This window comes from Pelodiscus sinensis, chromosome 3 (genome assembly GCF_049634645.1).
Source record: "Pelodiscus sinensis isolate JC-2024 chromosome 3, ASM4963464v1, whole genome shotgun sequence".
Lineage (NCBI taxonomy): Eukaryota > Metazoa > Chordata > Testudines > Trionychidae > Pelodiscus > Pelodiscus sinensis.
Genome location: NC_134713.1, coordinates 157,982,206 through 158,008,405, shown reverse-complemented (window position 1 = coordinate 158,008,405; position 26,200 = coordinate 157,982,206). Strand labels below are relative to the sequence as shown.

Here is a 26,200-nt window from a genome sequence, read left to right as displayed (position 1 = left end):
TGGTCATAGTCACTCTTTAACGGTTTTCACATGGAATTTGCTTCAATCAATTTGCAAGAGAAATGCACTTCTCCTTCCTAACACAGCTCTTGGGAGGAAGAGCTGCAGATGTGACTGAGATCACTGTAAAGGTCATCAAGCAAAGGAAGAGGACAGTCAGAACCTGTCTTTGTAATACAGGTTGAACCTCTTGAATCCAGTACACTCTGGTCTGGCAAGATCCATGGTCAAGCATGATTTCAGCTAGCTGGATGTCCACTTACCATAGAAGTGGCCAAGTTTCCCATGGTCCCATAAAGTTTGTTTACAGCTACTAGTCCTGGCTCTCAGTGTTCCGTGCTGTTATCTAGCTCTAATTTACCCCTAAATGTCTTCTAAGAGCCAAATGTTGGTAATGCTGATAGACAATATTGACCTGCGATTTGGCAAATTCTCTGGCTCAGCACCAGTCAGGTCCCAAGAGTGCCAAGCTAGAGAGGTTTGACCTGTATAAAAATAAGTGGGAAAATGGTTTTCTTTGTGTTGTAATTTTGAGACTGTTGATATGTCCCAAAAATGTGGTAAAAGGTTTTCTTTGCTATTCACCTAGAAGATAACCATTTTTGAAAGAATTTTTTAAATCAGAATGCATTTTAAGATAGGTTTACTTCAGGTTTTTGTTTTGTAGAGATTATTCGTGTTGGTGATAATAAGAAAGTTCATCAGATTGAGCTCATCCCTAACGAACAGCTCATTGCAGTGATCTCAGGACGAAACCGTCATGTACGGCTTTTCCCCATGGCAGCCCTGGATGGAAGAGAGACTGAGTTTTATAAACTGGCAGAGACAAAGGGCTGCCAGACAATAGTTTCTGGACAGTTACGCCATGGAGCCCTTACTTGCCTATGTGTGGCTATGAAAAGACAGGTCCTTTGTTATGAACTGAATCAGACCAAGATGCGTCACAAAAAAATGAAGGAGATCCAAGTCTTGGGTAACGTCCAGTGGATGTCGGTCTTCAGTGAGCGGCTCTGTGTGGGTTACCAGTCAGGATTCCTAAAATATCCCTTCCATGGAGAAGGGAACCCACACAGTTTGCTCCACCCAGATGACCATACGCTATCATTTATTGCACAGCAGCCAACTGATGCCATCTGCGCAGTCGAAATATCAAATAAAGAATATCTGCTGTGTTTTAGCAGCGTTGGGGTTTACGTTGACTGTCAAGGCCGAAGATCTAGACAACAGGAATTGATGTGGCCAGCAACACCATCATCTTGCTGTAAGTGTCCCTATGTATTAATGTAATGTTTGTATGCGTAGATAGCTATTAATTACTATTGTTTGTATTTGAAATGCATGTGCAGTGCCCCAGGTGCACTTGCAAGAGACATTTTATGAATGTATTACCTAAAATTGTGCCTAAGTCTTAAAATCTAGTCAGAGGCCTAGTTTTGCATTTGTGTAACTGACCTATGAGAGAACAATAGAGACTCAGGATTTTCAAACTTGAATATCTAAAATCATCGAAATGAGTGATCTAATATTCAGAAACGACGACGGGTCCTGCAACACCTTAAAGCAGTGGTTCCCAATCGTTTATACGCCACAGACTAGCAAATCCATTCACAACTTTTGGCAGACCAGTAACATTTTATTTGAATGTATGCATATTCATTATACAAATCATGAATATGCAAATGTGAAAATAAAATGTTGCCGGTCCGCCTAGCCCCCGCTCAGCCCCTTGCTCCCCAGTGCCCACCACCCTTTGACCCCCACCACTGCAGCCCATGCCAACATCCTCTTGCCCCATGACCCCACCACGCCCCTTTCTCCCCACCCCATCCCCGCACTCCCCAGAGTGAAGCTGCCCCCTCTGCAGAGCATGGCCGTTACTGTTGCACAAGTGGGAGGGTGACCCTTCTCCTGCGCTCCCCTTCCCTTTTCAAGCACATCTTGCGCTCCCATGGGGAGGAGCACACAGTCCCGGCTGGCCGCCATTACTGACAGGAGAGGAGGGAGGGAGGTGCCTCCTGTTCTGCATCCTCTTGCCACCGTCTCAGCCTCAGTGCCACTGTCAGCAAAAGCGGCCGCATGGGCTAGGGGAGTGGCCATTGGCAGCATGCACTCCTCCTCCTTTGTGCCCCCTTCCTCCCCAAGCGTGTCTCTCCAGGCATGGAGGTGGGAGGAGAAGAGGAGGTGCCTCTTGTTCCGCCGCCTCCTGCCTCAGCCTTACTCACCATGGCTGCTGGAGCTGAGCCACTGTGAACAGCCATCTTGAGCTCCAACGGCTGCCACAGCCTGGCAGCTGGTGTTTTGTGGACCAGCACCAGTCTTTGCACCGGCACTTGGGAACTACTGCCTTGAAGACTAACAAATGTATTTGAGCATAAGCTTTTGTGAGTAAATACCACATAGAATCATGGAATCCTAGGGCTGGAAGAGACCTCAGGAGTCATCAAGTCCAGCCCCCTGCCCAAAGCAGAACAAATCCGAACTAAATCAACTCAGCCAGGGCTTTGTCAAGCCGAGACTTGAAATTCCACCACCTCCCTAGGGAACCCATTCCAGTACTTCACCACCCTCCTAGTGAAATAGTTTTTCCTAATATCCAACCTAGACCTCTCCCACTGTAACTTGAGACCATTGCTCCTTGTTTTGCCATATGTCACTACTGTGAACAGCCTCTCTCCATCCTCTTTGGAACCTCCCTTCAGGAAGTTGAATGCTGCTATCAAATCCCCCCTCACTCTTCTCTTCTCTTCTGCAGACTAGATAAGCCCAAATCCCTCAGCCTCTCCTCAAAGGTCATTTGCTCCAACCCCCTAATAATATTGGTCGCCCTCTGCTGGACCCTCTCCAATGCGTCCACATCCATTCTGTAGTGGGAGGCCCAGAACTGGACATAATACTCCAGATGTGGCCTCACCAGTGCAGCATAAAGGGGAATAATCACTTTTCTAGATCTGCTTGGAATGCTCCTTCTAGTGCATCCTAATATGCCATTAGCCTTCTTGGCTACAAGGGCACACTGTTGACTCATATCCAGCTTCTCATCCACTGTCATCCCCAGGTCCTTTTCTGCAGAATTGCTACCTAGACAGTTGGTCCCCAGCCTGTAACAATGCTGGGGATTGTTCCTTCCCAAGTGCAGGACTCTGCACTTGACCTTGTTGAACCTCATCAGATTTCTTTTGGCCCAATCCTCTAATCTGTCTAAGTCACTCTGGACCCCATCCCTGCCCTCCAACATATCTACCTCTTCCCCTAGCTTTAGTATCATTTGCAAACTTGCTACGGGTGCAGTCAATCTTCTCATCCATTAATAAAGATGTTGAACAAAACTGATCCTGGGGGCACTCCACTTGAAACTGACTGCCAACCTGACATTGAGTCATTGATCACTAGCCATTGGGCCTGACAATCTAGCCAGCTTTCTATCCACTTCACAGTCCATTTATCCAAACCATATTTTCTTAACTTGCTGGCAAGAATGTTGTGAGAGACTGTATTAAAATGCATCTTTAGATGCACGTCTTCAGATGGATGGAGTAAGACATGGTTTTTTTACCCACAAACGCTTATGCCCAAGTAAATCTGTTAGTCTTTAAAGTACCACAGGGCTCCTCGTTTTTGCAGATAAAGTCTAACATGGCTAATATTCAGAGTGTTTGAGACCCCTTTTCTCCTGAGATTCATGGGATTTTCTTTCATCACTTCTAAAAATGTCACTTTTATTTAGGAACTTACATTTTAGGCCTCCAAAAGTAAAAGTTTTGGTCAGCGTCTGAAGCTTTCAGGGGCATGCTGTTCTGGTTGTTTGGATAATAACTGTCTCTAATATTATTGTTGCTTTTCACTCCTTTTCCCCATCATCTCAACACCCAACTCCTCCTTCTCTTCCCCGTCTCCCTCCAAAAAAATTAAAAAAAAAAAAATCTGGGAAACAGGTGGTATTGACCATGCATGCTGTCAATTTAAGAAAAAATCATCTGCCTTATCAAAACATGCCAAGGTTTCTTATTCCAAGATGTTCTCTGTTAAATATTTATTGCATATTTTTCAAGATATGACTTTCAGTCTACAAAAATAAAGAAAACAAAAACCCTATCACACTTTTCTTATATTTTTAAAAGACTGAATTCATTTTACAATTAGTTTAAAGCTTACAGAAGCCCTAAAATTTCCCAGTTAATTAACATGGTATTATATTTCCTGTTGGATTTTGTTGAATTTTTTTATTGAAATTCTTTCTTCCCTGTGACAGCACAATTCTCAGCCCCCCAGAAAGGAGGAGGGTTTCACATTGCATGAATGTAGCTCTTTTTGGTTCTTAAAGGAGCAGCACTGATGGACTCCAAAAGAAAATCTGTCAAATATTTCTCATTCAAATGGATGGTGGCTGTGGCCTTAGATAATGGGTCTAAACTAGGGGAAATGTGTGCTGCCTATGCAAAAATTCCAGATTTTTCACTAATAGGCTACCAGTTTAAAGACTACCCCACCTGGTCATTACCATCTTTAAAGAGCTTTTTGTTGGCTTGTATGAAACAAGTTGATGTTCTAATTCCAATTCCTAGAGAGTGTGCATCCAGTCTCCAAAAACACTATCACAAGCATCTCCAATAGACATCTTCAATGGTAAATTCATCCAAAAGGCCAAATATGGTTGGATAGGGATCACTGTTAGATTTAATCCCAATGAAACTCAGCTGAGGCACACTAGAGAGGCTGTATGCTATTTCTTTCATATTATATCTGATCTAAGGATGAATGGAGGGCTTAACTCTCTAGAGCTGTCAATCTGTCACATTTCACCAGCACCAAATTCCATGAAAATCTAGGAAAGAGGTAATGAAAATCAAAAGTCAGGGAAATGTGAGGACTATCTTCTCCATTCCTGGCTCTCACTGCTGTTCAGCACAGAATACTAGAAATGAACAACTAGGCTTCAACATCCAGTAAAGGTCACTGAATCCTTGCCTACCACATCATTTCATTTACCAAAGTACTTAAAAGCAAGGAAATGAATAGCTAAAAGGATACCAGAGAAAGAAACATTAAACAAAAATTAGCTTTTCAAACAGAATATTTAATGATTTATAGCTCAAAAGAGTTTGTTTCTGCATAGTTTTAGGAAAACTAATCATTCTTGTTTGCCTTCGAAGTAAATCTTTTTGCATGTTTGAAGTCAATCAGACTTTCCAAGCATATGTTACAGAGCTGCCAAAATACAGTTTTGTGATGCAAGTCAGTTGCATACTTAACGATAGAGAAGTCTTCTGCTTCCCAAAATTGGAAGCTAGCCCAGAGTTCTCAGAAGTACCAGTAATACCTGGAATATATTCCAGTGAATGCAGTTAAACTATCCTGAAGAAAGTCTGTTCTGTGTTGGCCAAGTGCATATGACAATATATTTAATCGTTCCCTCTAGGTTACAATGCACCATACCTCTCCGTATACAGTGAAAATGCAGTTGATATCTTTGATGTGAACTCCATGGAATGGATTCAGACCATTCCACTCAAGAAGGTAACTGGCATTGGGCAGCAAAGCCATTTGGCCAGACCCAGATACTCTTAACAAATGTGTCTTAAAAAGTTGATAGCAGCTGGGATGTGGGACATCATTAAAGAATATGCTAGAACTGAAAGGAGCTGCCAACAGAAAAATTAACGTGCATGGTTTTAAATCAGAGGTACCTTTATCTGTTGTCTGCTTTGGCTACGGTTTCATTATTGCAGATAAGTGAGTTTATCAAATTAGTACTCAGGAGAGTCTTTTGCACTTGTTGGTTTTATTATAAAATGTTCATGTCTGAATATTTGTTTACATGCTATTTCATATAAACTGATTATTTCTGTAAAAACCATGGTCTTGTGGCACCTTAGAGACTAACCAAAATATCTATATCTTAATAACTGTGTCAGACTGAAAAGAGCTGAACAAGTCTTGCCCAGCTTGGAATTTCAGAATGTTATAACCAGCTATGATTGGAAACACTTTGATGAGACCAGCACAGACGCTACCAGAGCCAGAATGCTTTTTGAGGCACTGGACCTGCATCAGTGATAAGGGGGGAATATGTTCCTTGCAAAAATGTAACATAACACAGCAAAGAAAATATTTTTGCCGGGAAAAAAAACTGTCATTTCACCAGTAAATATTGTATTTGTCTGCACTCAAATGTTTGAGTTAAAAATTGTCACACCTCAGGCTTAATTGACCAATGAGTTACTCCAGTTTTAAGCAGGCAAAACATTTCCTTCTGCTTATCAAGATGAAATGTATAATCTTTTCATGATTGGTAAATGCAGGAGAATGGCTACTTTTTAATCAATTACTGTGTTGGCCAGTGAGATTAAAATATTCACATACAGATTTATGTGTGTCCTGATGTCTGATTTATGTCCATTTATCCTTGGAGTAAAGACTGTCCAGCTAGGCCAATAAACATAGCCAAGGGGCATTGGTGGCACTTGATGGACCATAACACATTAGTGAATGTGCAGTTATATGAGCCCCTGATGGGTGTGGCTTTTCTGGTTATGTCCTGTGGTGGTGTCGCTTGTGTAGATATGTTGACATAGTTGGCAATGGGATTTGTTGCAAGGATAAGACACACCATCAGGGGTTTATACACCTGCACACCCACTAATGTAATATATGCCATCAAGTGCCGTCAGTGCCCTTATGCCATGTGTATTGGCCAAACTGGTCAGTCTGTAACCAAAGGATAAATGGACAAGTGTCAGACATCAGGAATGATAACACACACAAATCTGTAGGTGCACATTTTAATCTCCCTGGATATTTTCAGTAATGGATTGAAAAGTAGTCATCCTTCTACAAAAAAACTTTCACTCAATTACAGAGGGAGACAGCAGAACTGGAGTTCATTTACAAATTCAACACTATCAACTTAGGCTTGAATAAATATCTTAACTAGTTAATGCATGACAAAGGCACTTTTTTCTCTTTTGATATTCTCATCTCCACATCAAATGTTGCAAATGAGACACATCCACTCTGACTTAATTAGTCTTATTAATACTGATCCTACAATTGACAGGTTGCTTCTTTTCCTGTTATATATGCCCCAGATTCTGTAATTTCCACTTCAATTCATCTGATGAAGTGGGTTTTACCCACCAAAGCTCATGACCTAAATAAGTCTATTAGTCTCTCTAAGGTGCAACAAGACTCCTCATTGTTTTTACTGTTACAGACTAACATGGCTACCCCATAATGATAGTATAACAAATGAAGCTACTTTTCAGCAGGATGGGGGCTGCTGCATGTAGGAAATTCAAAGATGGTGATTAAATAGATTTTTTTAAATAGAATATACAGTTTAAGTATAGTGAGAAATGGCTTTCATCTTTTGAAATTTGAAACTGCAAAAATCAGTGTTGTGACACTGCCACGTAAAATCATCAGGTTGCAAAAACATCATCAAGACATGATGCTAATGCCCTGAGAGAGGCCCTATATGCAAGTTCTGAAAAAAAATGTTCTGTGCAGAATCATATATTTGAATCCTGCGACTTTAGCGCTCCATTATTTTATTAAAGAAATTGTTTATACTATGTGTCGACCAGGATCTTAAAAACCAGGACCGTGTCTGTTGTGTGACCACTAAAGACGAATTGTCATTTTTTACAAGAGCAGAGATTTCTCCTATGCCACTGGCCAAAATTTCTTTTATGCTGCCATTGTTTAGTGTATTCTGCACCAGTTAGCTTCCTTCTTTCCCTCATCTACATCTGATAGGGCTGTATTTCAGTAATGCTTGTTTTATGCAGTTTGTAATGCTCATTTGCAGTCTTTCAAGATGAGATGAACTATATAAATATGATTTATTATTGATATTTGTTTTCAATTGTTTCAGGTACGACCATTGAATACAGAGGGATCACTAAACCTTCTAGGACTGGAGACAATTAGATTAATATATTTCAAAAATAAGATGGCAGGTAAGAGAGAGAGAGAGCATTTTTTTTCTACTGCTATTACTTCTTTTGAAATAGTACGTTGCTCTGGTCTCAATCTTTGTGGACTATTATATCTCAACCCCCCTCTTTACTTATTATCTTGGAAGCAATCCAGGCACTGAGTATAATAGCCTACTTTAGTTAGGCTGAACTTTTTCTCTTTTCAAACTTGCAATGAAGAGCATGATTTTTTTTAAAATATAACTTTAAAAAGATTAGAAAATACTGGCTAGAGTCCACCCCAAGTCCAGGTTTGTCACCTTAAATATTTGGAAAATCCATGATTGTTTTACCTCAACTTTAGGTTCTTGTATTTTGGTGTATTCAAATCACAGTGTCACCATCTTAGTTGTGGTCTTTAGTTTATTGGAGATAAAGCAGAGAATTAGAACTACAAAAAATCCTGTTACAATCTTGAATCTGTTCCCTCCAAAAATGGTTTGTAATTCTGAATTAAAATCATTTTAAACTGATCCAACCCTCTCCCCCCAAAACCATACCCTGTGACTCAGAACCAGTTAGTGTCAGAAAGCAATACAGTACCATTCTTCATAACTTGCTAACAGAGGCTATCTGCATTTGTATACTGAAGAGTTGGCTGTGAAACGTTGACAATTTCTTATGCTTCTTATAGCCCATTTCTATGAGATGTTTATGTTGCTTTCTTCAGTAAAAATGATCAGTTGAAATATATTTCAGTCACATTTCTGTTTTTACTTTAAAGTATTTATACTGGTGTTTGAGGATTTGTTTATTGGAAAGTTAATAGAATCTGACAAATACTACATAAATAGTAGTATCATAATCCGATATTACAGTTAAATGTATAAAAGTGTTCCATAGAAAGAAGAGAGTAACTAGTTTAAGTAACAGAGGAGTAGCTATGTTCGTCTGTATCTGCAAAAAAAATTAGGAGTCCTGTAGCACTGTAGAGACTAACAGGGCATAAGCTTTCATGGGTAATACCCACTTCATCAGATGAATTGGAGTGGAAATTACAGAGGCCAGGGAGATATATAGATATAGATATATAGATATATGAAAAGAAGGAAGTTACTTATCAAGTTAAGGACCAGTGTTAATGAGGCTAATTAAGTCTGGAAAGATATGGCTCACTCACAGCAGTTGATGAGAATGTGTGAATAAAGAGAGGGAAAATTGCCTTTGTAGTTTTTTAAGAATGCTTGATAAAGATCATGTAGGTGTTTGTCTCTGAAGAATTGGAGCAGATACAGTTATATCTTAGAGCAAGGCTGTAGATAATAGATCATGTGATGTGTCCTGGATAGAATCTAAAGGCATATAAATTAGAATAGCAGTTAGTAGGTTTCCAGTGTAGCGTAGTGTATTTGTGATCATCATTTGTTTGTACCGTAGCGTCCAGGAAGTGAATCTCTTGTCTGGTTTGGTCGAGGGATGTAAAATTTCATTTAAGTAGTTAACCTGTTAAACATGATGTTTAACCCATTAACGAATTAAAGGGGGATGGGTGGAGGGAATGAAGGTAGGTGCCTGGGTTCCACAGTGGGTGGGGAGCTGCTCCAGCCCTCACTGGTGAACCGGGACCATTCAACATCACCAGGTAAGTTTAGCCTGGGAACAGCCACAGAATCAGTGCCTATGGAAGTGACAGGAGAAAGATCTGGCTTTATTGGTTCATCACAGGATGACTGAATCACCAATGTGATGCAGCTGTAAAAATGACTAATGCGGATTGGTGATGCATCAGGCAAGATATTTCCAGTAGAGGCAAGGAAGTGTTAGTACCATTGAACAAGGCACTTGTCAGACCTCATTTGGATTTCTGCTGCAGATATGATTTAATCCTGTCATCAAAGTTTATTTAGTCTGAAAAAAAACCTTTTTCAAGCTAAAAAGGAAAGGAAAGAAAACAAAACAAAGCAGGACATTTTTCATTCTCAGTGAGTTTTAAAAAAGTTTGCCAAACTCCCCTCTTCCCCCCCCAAAAAAAGCTGCAGCCCTTGGCATGATGACCTATCTCAGCTCCATGGGACTACTGCAGCAACATTAGCCAAACTCCCTCCCTCTTAAGGGCCTGACCACATTTCTCCTTGCAAAGCACCTCCCAAACGGTCCCAATCAAAATACTGGAGATGCCGCAGCAACCTCCACTGTGTCCCCCATCCACCCACCCACCCACACACTTTCTATATGCAGTTGTGTCCTTAGAGGATCAGCCCATCTTCTTCCCTTCAAGGTCAGCAGCCTGCACCCCTCTCAGATCTTTTCCAGCTCTCTGTGGCTGGCTTGAGCTCCTCTATCCCTCCCTGTCTGCCTGGCCACTGGGAAGAAGCCTCCCCTCCGAAGAGACACAGAACAAGCACAAGCAGGCAGCAGCAACAGGCTCTGCTGCAATGTAACTTTCTCCACTATTGCTGTGCCTCCATCTCCTCCTCCCTACAGCCCCCGAGGGGCTTTTGGGGGTGGAGCCTGGGTGGAGCTCCTTTGACTGAAGCTTCTCCTGGGAGTTTGACACCCACACACCTGCACCCTTCCAAGTGCCACCAGCTGCCGTGCCTGTAGCGGGGCTGTGCGGTGAGTCAGGGGCAGTGGCAGAGGATGGCAGCCATGCACCCTGCCTGCCTGGAAGCCCATTCCATGGCCACATCCCTACGCCCATAGGCACAGCCCCCTGCCAGCCATGTGGGGCCATGCAAGCCCACTTGCCCCACGCTGCTGGGCTTCTCCCTTGAGGGCAGGGAGGGAAGTTTCCCATGAGACCCTGGTACAGCAGGTCAGTGCTCTCCTGGCCCGCAGGCTGTCCTGCACCCTGCCCCACTCCTGAGCCAGCACTGCTGTCTGACGGTGCCTTCCCAGCTCCAGGAGCACTGCCTGCCCTGCTGCAGATGGCAGAGCGCCTCACCCGGACTTGGAGCTGGCCAGTGGCCACCTGCCTGACACGTGGATTCAGCTCTTGCCTCCGCTGGGGTCGCCGCCACTCAACATGCAGCTCTGGCCCTGGCCAGGGCTACCGGAATAGCTACCGCTCCCTACACAGCCTGCAGCTCCAGTCCTGGCAAAGGGCTGATGCTAGGGCAGGGCTGGGCAAAAGGGCCTCCATAGGTCAGATTCAGCCCGCGGAGATCCTGCCACTCCTCTACTTCCTGGCCAAATCAGGGAGTAAGGACAGGGGAGTGCACGATGCAGAGTCAATCCTTGCAGTTGACTCTAAGCACCGTATGACAGAGGGCAGGGAGTGAGAGACTTTGCGCACTCTTCCTCCCTTGCCCCCAAGCCAATAAGAGCTTGGAAGCAGGGGAAGCACACAGTCTCCTTCCACCGCCAGGTTCATGGGTACCTAGAGGGAACCACCAGATGTTCAGATCTGCTGGCGGTTCTCTTGGGTGGGGGAGGGGGCAAAGACTTTGCACGCTTCCCCAGACCCATCAGCATGTGAGTCTTGGCCCCGCCCCTTCCGCATGAGACTACACTCCTTCTGGCGTGGCCTGGGACCACTTCAAAAATTTCTAAAGTGGCTCCCAGTCAAAAATTATTACACACCCCATTGCTATGGCCAGGGCCATGTGGTGGCTGCCCTGCTTCTCCTGAGGTGGGGCAGCCCCCCCCTCCCACCAGCCTTGCCCCGGAGCAGCTGAGCAGCCACTGAGTGACTCTGTTGAAGTGGTGGGCAGGAGGCAAATTCACACACCTTAGAGGGAACACTGATCATGATGGTCCCTTCTGACTTGAAAGTCTATGAATCCGTGAGTCTCTGCAGGGAGATGATGAAGCACAGTCTGAACATGGGGGGAAAGTATCTCCCCTTTTCTGGCAGTTGTGGCAAAAGATAACAGTTTTTGTGTTTCATAAGAAACAGTCTGTTCGGACAAGATATAAATGAAGAAGCAGCTTGTATTGAGTAGGGATGTTAGGTAGCATGTAATTGAATAGTTGTGCAGCTGCATCATATTTTAGAAACCAGCTCCATGCACAGACCAGTTCTGCCTGCCATCCCACACTGCTGCCTCTGACATAGAGGCAGCAGCACAAGGCAGCAGCAGCCCCTCTCCGCGGGTGGCCTGAGCTCCCCACGACAGAGGCTTCGCCAGCATCCATGGAGCAGTCTCTGTCTGTGGTGAGCCCAGGCCCACTGTGGACAGAGACTTCTCCACAGCTGCCCACCTTGGTCCCCCACTCCTGCACTGCTGCCTGTAACAGGCAGCAAAGCAGAGGTTGGGGGAGGAGGCAGATGGAGCCGGTGCTTGGAGAAGCTGGCCTTTAAGCTGGCTCCTCCCAAGCAGTGATTCTTGCCTCTCCCTGTCCCCCCACTGCCTCTGTGGGAGGCAGCAAGAGGGAGGCAGGCAGCTGCACTGAACTGATACACATGGAGAGCCGGCTTAAAAATCAGCTCTCCATGCGCATCAGCTCCTGCCTCCGCCTCCCCCCCCATACACACACACACTGCTGCCTCTGATACAGCGGCATCAAGGGGCGGGAAGGTCACGTGTAGTCGACAGGATGGCCTTATCGGTTAATTGTGTAGTTGTCGACACATTGACATCTCTAGTATTGAGTTTCCAGATGTATGATGATCTAGCAATTACGGATGTGAAAGGTTAACTCGTTAACCAGTAAGTGTCATCCTTAATGAGTGATGCTTACTGGTTCTGGTTAACTGGTTGGGAATGGAGCAGCTCCCCACCTACTGTGGGCAGGGAGCTGCTCCAGTCCTGGGGAACCCACCACAGACTGGGGTACTCCAGGCCAGACAAAGCATCTATGGTCCACAGCAAGCCCTTGCATGAAGAAAGGACATGTGAAACTGACTTCTTGTTATTCCATAAACAAAAGCTATTTTAAAAGGAATCTGCCTCCAAACTCTTAAAGCAAGGAAATGAAAAGCCATGAGATACTCCTTTGTATACAGGTATATGCTACATATTATATATACATACATATGTGTGTACCTGGTTGTCTACACGGCATATTTCTACTGCCAGTGACAGACTTCCTATTTTCACAAGCAGCTTCCTCTGGATTCCAGTCATTAAGGAAACACATTACTCAAGATCTTCACGTTGATCTCCTTCACACTAGAATGCATACATTTAATTAGTGTCATCAGAATTAGAAATTTTTTCATGAGTATATGAGCATGGTTTAAACTTGCTGTGTATTCTATTTGTGAAGGGAATATGAGCTATTTTTAACATTGAGACTGCAGCGGGACTATTTAGTTGTAAATGTTGCAGAATCAGGTTGTTACTTGATTATATTACATTTTTACAAGCTTTGTTATGTTCATAGTATTTCTGGTTGCTCAGACATAACTTACATGTTCTCCTGAGAAGATGTGATTTCTGGGGTGAATCTTCCAGTGCAACTCTCGAGTTGACAGAGAGACACAATGTCAATGTATTTTGAGGATTTATTCATGATTTTACTGTTTTTCTATTTGGGCTTCTGAGCAACCACCAGCTTTTTTTCTCTCTCTCTTACAGGGCAAATTATTTAGGTTCGAAAGCTAAATAATATTGTTCTAAATGGTTTATTAAATTATCATGTCAGCAATCTGATGAATATTTCTGCTGTTTTTTCTAGAGGGAGATGAACTGGTAGTTCCTGAGACATCAGATAATAGCCGGAAGCAAATGGTTCGAAACATCAACAATAAGCGTCGTTATTCATTCAGAGTACCAGAGGAGGAAAGAATGCAGCAGAGGAGGTCGGTATTCAACCTATACTTGTCTTCTGTACATGCCTGTAGGCCCTGAAGGAATGTCTGTCTGATGTCAGTGTAGTGTGTCATTTGTTAGAGAAAGTTGTTTTCAGACATTTGTCCTTTCACCACTGTGTTTATCCTTGATGTAAAATGTGTACTAATACTAGTCTGGATATGAATATGCACTGAATATTTCAGTACTTTGATTCCTTTTTAATAAAATACCTGTGTGAAACAGTCACTGTAATTTGGAATGCATGCCTCCACATACTGTATATACATATATATGTGTGTGTCTCTGCATACACTGTATACATAAAGATCTGTAATAAACATTTTATAAAAGGAAATTACATTGCTAACTATGCATATGGATTAATTACTTTCAGACTCTGGTTCTGTGTACCCATCTCATCCTCAACAGTATTCCAAGGCATTTGTTTTCTAGTATCGCTTAACTGATGAGTCTTATGGAACTGTTATAAGCGTGCTCTAAATCACATGGTGCTTCAATACATGTATATGAAATATAAATGTCTTTCAAGAACTGTCATTTAGGCAAATACTAGTAATCCAAGTATCTTTAGAGTTCACATTAAGACTTCCCTTTCATGTTACTGAATATTTCAGCCATCTGAGTTCCTTCTGCCCCATAGAAGATTGCCAACAACTGTATTAGAACACATCTGAAGAAATAAAAGTTTTTGTTGGCTACCAACTTTTCTGCTGGAAAACATGGTTGACCTTTCACTTTGTTTCCTGTTCAGCTCAAAGAACAGCTATTGTACGGTGGTGCTAACGCCATAGGTCTTGTCTTTCTTTACCTTTTCCAAGTTGCTTGGGTTGTATCTTCTTTAAAAAAATATTCTGAGTTCTGAAATGAATGCATCTGTGCCATTTTTGGAGAACTCTTATAGTAATTCTGACCATTGAATATGAAAGGTAGTGTTCTTCTAATTCTTCTTTTATCTTCTGTCCTTCATCTATGCCTCCATCTTTGCAGCACCAAGTCACCAATGAGCCCGCTTCTGCAGCTTTTCTTGAGTACTGTCTCAGCTCACACTGGTTGTGCAGTCTCTGAACCTCAGTAACTATTTGAATTCTCACGGATGTGGGCTATCAGCCTGCAAAACAACATTCCTTTTGTCCTGCCCTTCTCCCCTTTTCCCAAGCTGGGGGATGGAATAGATCAGCAAGGTTTATCCTTCTATTTAATGTGGCCAAATATTGTTTATGAATTTTTATTTTAAAATAACAAATAGTGAAAATTATATTTGTGTGATCTTTTAATATCTATCTTTCTCGTGTATAAAATATTTAAACTAAGTATTTTCTCTTACAGGGAGATGCTACGAGATCCAGAAATGAGAAATAAATTAATTTCTAATCCAACTAATTTTAACCACATAGCACACATGGGTCCAGGAGATGGAATACAGATCCTCAAAGACCTGCCTATGGTAAGCAAGTGGGAGAGAATATATGTATGAGTGAATGCATCTGAGATTGAATATAAAAGAGAAATTAAAATTTGGTTAGTGTTAAATATATATGCAAAAAATTACATTTTTTCATACAAGCAGCAACATAACTAGTGAAAATGGATATAAAGAGTCTGTACGGTCCAAGGTGGAATTTAAAATAACATTGATAAATGGGAGTTTAACTGTGAGTGTGTGCATTTATACTGGAGACACAAATCGTTGGTGGCTCCTGAGTTTATACCAGCACCATCTTGCCGCCCCGATAGGGAAGGCTCAGCTTAAACAAGAATACCCGAAAGCTACAAAATACATTTGATATACTGTTTGTTATAGAATTGATAAATATATGCAGTTTTAAGAATAAATTACGATTTGATTTAAATGTCACGACTCACTCTCTCCAGCAGTGAAAGGCAACTCCAGAAAGTATGAAGAAAGCAATGCTGCATGGGGCTCAACTCTCTGTATAGCTCATGGTGCCTCAAGAAGCTGCCTTGTTACCGTGGCAACTTACCATGCCCTGAGTCAGTTTTATAAAGGCATTGCTGTGGTAACCACTGCTTGGTGAGGTGACGCAGTTAAGACTGGGCTGTTGAGGGTTTGCAGGGATTGGGAATGGGCTTATTCCCTGCACCTCCCCAGGGCCCTTTCTCTCTTCGTAGGACTCGTGCCTGTACACAAGTAGCTGGTTAGTCTTGTGCCCTCAACATGCTTTATGCTCTAGCTCTCGGGTCCACTGCTGCTTCACTATAAATAAGGAAGAGTTTCGTAGCAATGTACTTTATACATTGGGCAGAGGTGAAAATAAGTATTTTGTCATTGGTCAGATAATGGAACCATATCAGCATATCAGTTCCACTGTGCTCAGGGCCCAGATTTCATCCATGCTGAAGTACCCATTTTCCACGGTCTCTAGCTAGACTGCTGTGCCTGCTGGCATCACTGAAACAGAGCCTCTTGTGTGAAAACTCCCTTCTTTAAATTATTGTTTTGCATTATGTAAAATCATGATAGAAGTGTAATGTACATACACACAGGCACCTCCTCCCCCTTATCTTTAATGGGTGTTACCTATGTAAATTAGTTTTGCTGAGCTATGGCATGAATGAGGGTTTGTTTATGTAACTTGTAGGCATATGTCCCAAATACAGTGATCCTTTTGTCTAAAAGATCATCACTCTTAACTAAAGCTCATGGGCGGAAGGCAGTAGACCACGTTGGCAATTGTTAATGGCCCTTGAGAAGAAGTGGAGATGCTGATAGTAAGGCAGAGGAAGTGTGCAATCATATTACCCTGCTTAGGGTTTGGGGTATAATTTCTGGCCTCCGAATGTTTGTTTATCTTATTTTACTGTTACATTGCACATACTATAAAGCCCTGCCTATTGTACATTAGCTACTTGGTGGTATCATTATAATATATTATGACTTCACTGAGGGGAATAGAAGATGGGTGGGGAGTGGGCAAGCCTTTAGCTAAACACAGAATACTTTCAAGAACTAGAACATGAGGTTCAAAACTAATGAGAAAGTTGAAGAGACTTAAGAGTATTAGTCTGAGACATCTGTATGGTTTTTCTGCATGATAGTTCCTCTTTGAAGGAAAGGAAATGCCTTTGAAATTATTTTATGAAAATTTAAACAGATATGTATGTCTTCTGAGTGCATAATTTTAATTTAGGATTTTATTCATATTGCACAGATTGCATTTTCTTTCTTAAGAGAAAATAAAGTGTTAATGAAATTTGTTCCCAAGAAATATGGAAAAGATCAGAAAATGTTATTTTTGAACCCCTTTTTAAAGCAGAACTAGACAAGAGCAATCTCAATACTTTTTATATGTTAAGGTTTGTAGCACTTGGGGGTGCAGACTGTACAGCTAACATGCATTTTGCAGCTAACATGCATTTGTTAAACCGTTTTTTATCAGCTCTAATTTATCTTTTTATTTGAGAAATTTCAAATAATTGTATTTGTGCAGTTTTACATTTAAAGTAAACAGTTTATCCTTTAAATGTTAGAATGCAAAAAAATTTTAACACCCCCCCCCCCCCCCGAAAATACAAAAGATCAAAAGGCTCAATTTTTCACCCTCATTCATTTGAATGAATCCTTACTTGGCTACCCCAGTGCTACATCAGGATCTGCTAGTATGGATCCATACATCTTATATGAGGTTTCAGTGAAGTCAATGGAATGGTGCACAAGGAAAAGGATCCTTGCTTGTACATCTTGAGGCAAGACAGATATTTTATCATAGGATTGGATAAGAGAGAGGGGTTTAATTGTAAGATATTGACACTTTTATCTCTGGAACTGCAGTTTGTATCTACCTCAAGATGATAGTAATGTAAAAATAACTGTTGTCTAACATCGCCCTGGTGACTGTTGTCAAATGAGTTGAGTTTCTAGTGGAAACCTGTCCACCCCACAAAAACATCCACTATTGCAGTTGACACTAAGTGAAATTCTCAAGGGAAAGGCCAAAGATTGACTGAACTATAGAGATTGAATTCCTAGAGTACATCTTCCAGGTCAAGGTTGAGGTATTTTGTCAGGACAATGTGTAAGGAAATATTGTGCTGTCTAACCCATGCTGTACTCGTTTTTTCATGAGTGCTAAAATGCACTTCTAAAAAAACTGAAGTGGGGAGAGAGGAGGAAACAGGCTTAATTTTGTAAGCTAATTCCTCTTCCTGTGTTCCTTTTGGAGTATAAACTTCTCTGAGCAGACGTGTTAAACATGTCTTGTACAACACTAACTTAAAGTCAAAGATTTTAATTTCAGTATTTTAAAGTTCTAAATAATAATTAGCATAACTGAGGGGTTTTAGCTGTTCCAAAAGGATGTAAGTGAGTAGTCAACTACCCGATAAGCCTAGTCAAGTTGACTACTTGCTTTCCCCTATCCCCCACCCCTTGCTGCCTCTGAATCAGAGGTGGGAAGGGGAAAGCAGGAGCTGGTGCTGGGGGTAGCTGGCTTAAAAGCCAGTTCCTCCCACTACCGTCTCCACAGTGCCGCCTCCTCCCCACCCCTGCGCACTGCTGCCTATTATCAGAGGCAGCAGCGCGGGAAGCGAAGCATCCTCTGTCTTTGGCAGCCCAGGCTGGCTGCAGGCAGAGGTTGCTTCAGCAGCAACCCCTGTTCATGGCCATCCCCAGCCCCATGGGCAAGGGATGCTTTGTGGCAGCAGCTCCCATCTGTGGGGGTTCCCAGCTCGCTGCTGGGTCTCCCCATGAACAGGGGCTGTTGTCCCAGCTCAGGCCAGGTCTGGGATCTATTCCTGTTGCACCTCTGCAGTTTAAATATAGTAGGAGCCAGGCTGCCTGCGTGCCCTGCTCTTACTACATTTAAACTGCAGCGCTGCAGCAGCCTTCCCCTATCAACTAATCATGTAGTTGATAAAAATTTTATCAACTGCACGATTACAAGACGTCCCGCTCTGTCGCCCCAGTATACCTCCGTTCCACACATAACTCATTGACACTTACAGGTGTTGTAAGTCCTCCCATTCCCTGCTCTTAAGTCACGCAAATATGGAAGTCAGCCACGGAAAAAAAATACCCTGCTTTAAGTTGTTTCACTGTAAGTCCAAATCTTTTTGGAATGTATCTTGGACTTATAGCAAGGACAGCCTGTTGTGGATTACCCACCTCTTACATTCTAAGTTCCAAACTGTGGTACACTTTCTCCAACATTTGTGCCAGCATTTGGACATGGAAATGCACAGCACATCATTTTAAATTTGAAAAGAATAGTAGTGTTTGCATGTAACAATATTCTCATAAAGCTGTAATTGCTGTGTGCACAGTTTCTAGGTTTGTGGGTGCTAATATATACTTTGTGAACACAGTTCAGACACCTATTTTTGAAAAGTTGTCTGTTTTTAGGAGTAAGTCAAACTATTGGATCTGTTTGGAGTAAACTGTTGCCTTTTAACACAGACCTAGCCCGTACTCTTGGATTTACCCAAGCCTCTGCACGCAGCCCTGTTGACCTCAATGGGTCAATCTACAATGCAGCTGGGAGCAAGTTTCCTGGTACCACTCAGCAGACTCGTGTTAGCAGGGCTTGGCCCCGCATGCTAAAATTAGCAGTGTGATTAATCCAGCTTGAGCAGAAACATAGATTCCCTAGCCCACCTGATTCTCTAGGCTTCAGTGCTTGAGCTCCAAACTGAGACAGAACATCCATACTCCTGTTTTTCATGCGACTCTGGCTGTCCCAGCTGGAAAACTCACTGCCAGCTGTAGCTTAGACATACCCAGTGATGCTCCAGGCAGCTCTGTCTGCACAGTGCTCAGTGTAGGATTGGGACCAACGTACAAAAGTAAATCAGAACTGTAAAGTTTGTGAGCACAGTTCAGACACCTGTTTTTGAAAAGTCTGTTTTAGGAGTAAGCATACTTCCATTATATGCGAATAGTTAGTTTGAATCTCTTTGTGATAAATGTGTTCACTTCCTTTAAAGAATAAAAAGTTTTTATCTGCCACTAACTGGGCTGTAACTTTTATATATAAATGTATGTTCTAGTTCTGGATCGCAGTCTTGATTTGTGTAATTTAGAAACATTCCTGTTACTATCCTCAGACTTACTTATTTACACTTTTTCCCCCCTAGCAGTCTGTCACCAATTAAAAACACGTGCGCTTGTGTCCTGACAATTCAGTACATTTTCTGGCCTCCCTTCTGCCCTCTTGACTTTTGAAGCCAGCTTGTCATGGATGCTCCCTTGTAGTGAAGATCTGAATTCTGGAATTACACTTAACTGCAGCACATACCAACTACCTGTGTCCATTGGATATGCAGGCATGATTTTACATTCATACTCTGCATGCCTGATATTTTCCTTACAAGACTATTCTTGACAGCCATTATACTTGAACTTCAATTCCTCATACTTAAATCTGACTTCATGATGCATAAACCATTGTACTTTAGTAAATCCGCTTGGTTACTGAACAGGTAGAATTTTACATGCAGAGGCATTGAGTAATTACTGGTGTGCTGTTTTAATATTCTGTAAAGCCAGTGGGAACCCTGCATCTGAGGGGATATTACGATCCTTAGAGGAAGAATTAGTTTCCCAAAGTGCTACTGTATCTTGGCATTTCCACATTAACGACTGCAGCCTAAATGTTTTTTACAGTCTGCTGTGGGCCTGCCATCTGCTTGCAGGGAAGTAGCATTAAGACGTTTCCTTCCTTATTAGCTTTTAAAAACATGCTTCTTTTTGTAGCAAGCACACTATTTTGTATAGATGGCTCAGCAATCTCTGCTTTCCACTTGGGACCATAATCAAATAAGTGGTTTTCCTTACATAGATAATTGTATTAGATTCTGCTAACCATATTAATATCAATAAGTAATTATTATTCACCAAATATGGTAAATCAATACTTGATGCTTTTATTGATGTGCAATGCTTCATAACATTAATATGTAAAAAGCAAAATGTTAGAATCTACCCAGCTGGGACTGAGGGAACAGTAGAGAATAGTGTTTGATATTGGAGATAATATATATTGGGCTATCACTTAATGTTTTCCTGAACTTCCATAAATTCCCTATGCAAAATGCAATGTCTTAGGTTTAGCAGACAAGTCATCTGATTGATTTGTAGCTATTTTGCACTGTATTTTGTGTTTTAAATACTAACATTGGTCAGATTCATTTTTTCAAAAGTAGGTGAGATCAGCTGGATAAGGGAAGGAGAAAGGGCTAGAGATTAGGATAAACTAGCTTAATTTGCTAGTGGCCATTCCTATCCAAAGCAGATTGCATATTCAGGAAATCACGTATGGATTGATTCTGTAGATGGAAGAAAAATGAGATTTTAAAACATTCAGATAAACCTGGCTTCAAAGAACAAAAAGCACCTGTGCTAGCACATTCTTTGGAGGCTAATTACTGATGCTGGTTTTGTCTAATTTGCAGATTTAATTCACTTCTTTCATTTGTCTGTATTTTACATTTTGAGAGCACAGCACCTAACAGTGTTGAGTTGAGCTATATTCAGATGTACAAGTAGTTTTATCTTTCTGCCTCATGTACTAAGGGTGTAATTCATTGCTGCATAGAGAGACCTCTAATATCCCATAGGTCTTGGATCTTTGTTGATGCATAGGACTTGCCCTGTTCTTCTATACAGGGTAAATTTCATCCCACTAGCCTGAAACTAACCAGTTCATGTTTCCATGCTCACCTCCATTCCTGCCCTGATGATGCACTTTGTTTCCTGAAGCTAAAGATATGCTGATTGGTATTTGTAAATGAAATCCTCAGAATGTCTGCATAATGAGAAGCAAGTGTTATGTTTTTTCACTATCGTACCCCCAAATCTTCCCTCCCTTACCATCTCATCTTTCATGTTCCCTTGTTTGTGTTATGTCTAAATTAGATTGTAAGCTCCTCAAGGCAGGGATCTGATGCATTTCCTTTGTCTGTAAAGCACTTTGCACACCTATGGTGCTGTTTGAAGTATTAAATAATAATAAATATTAAAAATCCATTCCCAGTGAGTTATAAGTTTGATTTGTTTTAAGTTTACGGCAGTATCAAGGGTGACAGGGACGTGGGTAGCAATATAAAGAAGTTGATAAGGAGGTTGGAAGGGTAATCATAAAGATCTGCCTATTTTTTTGCAAGCAGGCTACATAGACCATGTATACACTTACCAGAGATAGATGCTGCTGTGATTGATATTGAGGCAATCAATTTAGTGGGGCTAGTGAAGACCCGCTAAATCAACCACAGAGCACTTTCTCAGTAGTCCATTGGAACAAAAGTAAGTCAGTGGGAGACAGTCTCTTCTTGATGCAGTGTGGTGTAGATATCATTTATTATTATTCCCATAGCTGGAGTTGCATAACTTAGGTCAACTTATTGCAGTACTGCAGACAAGATCTTACTGTGAATTTGATCCAGTCTTTCAAATTATGCATATCCTTGCAGATAGTGTTTGCTAGTAATTTCACGTCCTGTGAAACCATCCCTCATTATATTTTTCTCTCTGTTGTCTTTGATAGCCATGTTTTCCTTATCCAAACCCTCATCATCACTTCAGTCTGATCTCCTCTCCAAGTAACTTCGAGCACATCTATCACATGACTGTTAATTCAGCTGAAAATTTCCTCTTTTATGATTCCATAAACCCTGCATACTCCCCATCTCTGCGCTCTGTCCCTGGTACACCAGCCTTTATGACTCTGAGGGTATGAACGGCTGAGTTGGTTATTTGCTGTGCTAACACTGTGTGGTTTTCCTTTGCCTGGCTAATAATATTGGAGAAACAAAATTTTATGAATGGTTTCTTTCACCTCTTAACCCTCTCCCAGGTGTTTTGTATTCATGCCATCCTGATGTTTTCTACTGCTGGTGACACAACAAGAAACATTTTTTCATAAATTCAAATATTAAGGAGCAAAACTATTGGACTGAAACTTTTTCCTATGAGAATGTTCTTTTTGTGATTATTAAAAGGGGTGTGAAATATTAAATTATAGAGCTTTATATTCCACACAGTGTTCATCTGCTAGCAGTCAGGAATTGAAAAGATATTCTGTGTTCTTGTAGGTGAGGGCTAGAAAAGGACTCAGGATATTCCTATGTTAAGCCACATTTTTTAGCAGTTTATTTAAAATAAACATTTGTGTGTTCCAGGACTTTGGCTCTTTACAGAGGTTAAAAGAGACTTGTTTGGTGCCCTGAAGAGTTTGCAGCCTAGATAGATTAGACCAGTGGTCACCAACCAGTAGATCGGGATCTACTGGTAGATCTTGGAGCCCCTGACAGGTGATCCTAACTGGTTTGGCCAAGAGGCTATCAAGTGCCAGCACTTCACCTGCCCTTTGCCTTGAAGCTGCGCCTCCCCCCCCCCCCCCCCCCCCTCTCTCGGAGTCTCCCACTTGCGGTGCAGGGCAGGGAAGGGAGAGGAGGGGCACTGATGTCCTGTACTCTGTCTTCACAGAGAGGAGGAGGGCACAACAGGGCTTGGGATGGAGGGAGTTTGCTGGATGCTTTTGGGAGTGGGCCAGGGCAGGGGTGACCATGCTTTAGTCCCACTGCACCCCCACCCAGGAGTCACCTGAGGTAAGCAGTGCCCAGCTGGAGCCAACTCCAAACCCTTGCCCAAGTCATGAACCCCCTCCTGTACCCCTGCCCCAGGCTCCACTTAGAGCTCCTCTCTCATTCCAGATCCCTTAGCCCAAGACCAGAGCCTGTGCCCCAACCCTGTGAAAGGCAAGAAGGATGGGGGAAGGGAAGGAGGGAGGACAGAGTGAGCAGGGGTGGGGCCTCAGAGAAGGAGCACAAAGGGAGGTGGGGCAAGGGTATCTGGGTTGAAGTAGATCCTGGTTTGCACTTAAATTCAAAAAGTGATCTTGTGCTTAAAGTTGGAGACCCCTAGATTAGACAAATCTAGAACAAGATGATACAGAAAGGGAGAGACTAAGGAAAAAAATAAAAATAGTGTGAACATGATTATGGAGAAAGCAAATCCCACAACATTTTATATATTTAAGAGGAGATTGAGGTAGGACAAGAGATGATGAATAGGCACTTTGATTTGGATGGGGAAATCTTTGGGGCCTGCCAAAGTTGCTTTGTACTGCGTTTGCACAGCACCTAGCGCTGTGAAGTCCATGGATAGGAATACAAATAATAATAATAAAATGGACACAAACATACCTTGCAAAACACAGTGTTCTGGCCTCTAGTTCTGCCAGATTCTCTCCAGTAGCACCAGGAATAATCTGCAAGGGAAATTCTACATATAGTGCCCATTGCTTGAGCAGGGTTGCATGAAGCTGGTTCAAAGCTCGCTGCAGTCAGTGAAAGGGCTCCTGTTGTCTGCAGAGGGCTTTGGACTCAGGTTCTTTATGCACCTAAATGCAAAACCATGAGTGTTAGACTGCCTGGAATGCCCTTTTACTGCTTCTCTTGCAATGGGCTTACAAAGCAGAGTCTCTGCAGGTTTGGGTAACCTAAACCAGAATCTGCTGCAGGTTCCTGTTGCTGGAAGGGTTTTCAGGTCTGTGCCTATGTGTAATATTCACAAGAATTTGGACCCCCGAGGGAAATTTACTCTTTTCAAATAAAAAGAGAGAAAACTGCAGTAGAGAGTCAAGGTTGTCAACAGGAAAAAATTGAGGCTCGTAAGTGGACAGACATGCACAATTAAATCCTGAGGCCTGAACATATGGTCAGTTGTCATTGTCGGCAAAGCCCTGACCATCACAACCCTAGACACAAAAATGAAACAGCAGCATTTTGGAGGTCATCTGCAGCTGATTTGGTCAGTCTGTGTTTACACTTCAGGTTTTTTCTGTTGAGTGAAGTTGTATGGTGTGTATGAGAATACCACCCAAGTTAATGCAAAAAAGTAATAACATCCTTATTAAATAGGGTTTAAATTCATTTTTGTCTAAAGGCCAAGCCTTACGTCCCAATGAAGTCCCACTTTGCATCTATGACTATCCCCTTTGCTGCACATGCTATTTTCTACACTTACAAAATGCTGGGGTATTTCAGTAAGCAGTTACACATCAGGACCCAATCCTGCATCCCTTCCTTACACATGAGAGCAATCACATTGAAATCATTGAGGGCTGCTTGATTGGACTCTTACTGTCTTGGTAAAAAATGTTGTCCTTTCTTATGAAGAGCACTCACATTACTAATATTGCAGTTACACTGAAATCAGTAATATGACACCAGTATAAAAGTGAAGTGACACAGAATGACTGAGAAGCCCTCTGCATGAGGCTCAGTTTGCACTCCTTGGACATTTGGCTTGTAGGAAGGAATGTATTTTCTGAGCTTTGCTGGGGCTTGAGGGGAAAAATGGTACAAGTGTGAACCAGGGGGTGTTTGAGGTTTTTTAACCATGCTAGTACTCCTCATGGAACTTGGTGACTGCTTAGATACCACAGCAGTGGGCATGGTACAAGAAAAATAGGATGGAATCAACAATTTGAATTAAAAAAATGGGATCCCATATACTGCTTTACGATTTCTTATGACCAAAATAACCTTTACAGTGGGGAAATAGTAAGACAAGGCTTGTTAAGTGATGGGTAAATATAAATGCCAGTAGGAAATTACTTAGAAAATACAATGGAAATATGCTGTAGGGACACATTTCACCCACCTATGGTGCTGAAAGACCCATGTACAATGACTCTCTGGTGTAGTTTTATTTTGAAAGTGGTAGATTAGGAAAGACCACGTGGAGGTATCATTTTGGGAGTAGACATCGTCAAGGAGCAGAAGGAAAGCCAGTAGATATGCACCCTTACACAGATCTATCAATCTTTGTATCTGTGCAGAGTAGCGACCCTGTCTGTGTCTTTCATTCTCTGATTAAGATCATGATTTCCATTCTGATGCACTGAACTAAACTGGGACTTTCACTCTCTATCACAACTGTTCTGCAAGCAGTCATGCTCTGCAATTATTTTCACTTCAAAGGCATATCTTCTATCCATTGTTTGTTTGTTTTGCTGGTTCAGTGCTGGTGGTGGATTTTACATGCTGGGGTTTGAATTCGTGTAAAAATGGCTGTTATTTTTCCTTAACGACTTTTAAATTGCTCCTCTTTGCTGTTTCATAACCACTGCTTTTGGATGCTGTTTGTTTCCATACGTGAATTTTTTGTCAGCATTGTGTGTATGCTATTTTGTTACTGTTGTTTTTGTTCTATAGTGGCATTGATTTTTAGAAGAAAGAACAATGAAACAGTTGCTCTGAGGGGATAAACGCATATAAGGATTATATGGACTTTCCAAACAAATATAAGTGAAAACAGTGGTACTCAAATATTGTGCCTGCCAACTTTAATAGTTTACTGTATTACAGGTGATCTATTTAAAATGAAGGTATTCTTTCCAAGGATCAACATTTTGTTTTCAACCCTACCTCCTTTGTTGTTTAGGAGGTTAGCTACCTTATCATTTAACATACTGATTCTCTTTAAAGAATCATAACCACCTAATCTCATAAAAGAGTCACCTTTTGCAGTTAATCACAGCATATAGCAACTCAAGGTGCTGTATT

The 26,200-nt window shown here is 41.9% G+C and overlaps 1 protein-coding gene across 6 annotated transcripts in view; it reads left to right on the top strand.

The window, feature by feature from the left end:
- CDC42BPA (CDC42 binding protein kinase alpha) overlaps positions 1 to 26,200 on the top strand; it is a 329,094-nt gene that overhangs the window by 297,525 nt on the left and 5,369 nt on the right. For 2 of the 6 annotated variants that reach the window (XM_014570971.2, XM_006118059.3), the window contains 5 exons: positions 668 to 1,261; positions 5,417 to 5,514; positions 7,874 to 7,958; positions 13,539 to 13,662; positions 15,002 to 15,119. In XM_014570971.2, the coding sequence (XP_014426457.1) occupies positions 668 to 1,261; positions 5,417 to 5,514; positions 7,874 to 7,958; positions 13,539 to 13,662; positions 15,002 to 15,119 (1,019 nt within the window). Of the gene's footprint in view, positions 1 to 667; positions 1,262 to 5,416; positions 5,515 to 7,873; positions 7,959 to 13,538; positions 13,663 to 15,001; positions 15,120 to 15,547; positions 17,197 to 19,765; positions 22,360 to 26,200 lie in introns of those variants that run through there. The other 4 variants (XM_075925322.1, XM_075925320.1, XM_014570973.2 and 1 more) reach the window with 4 other exon arrangements.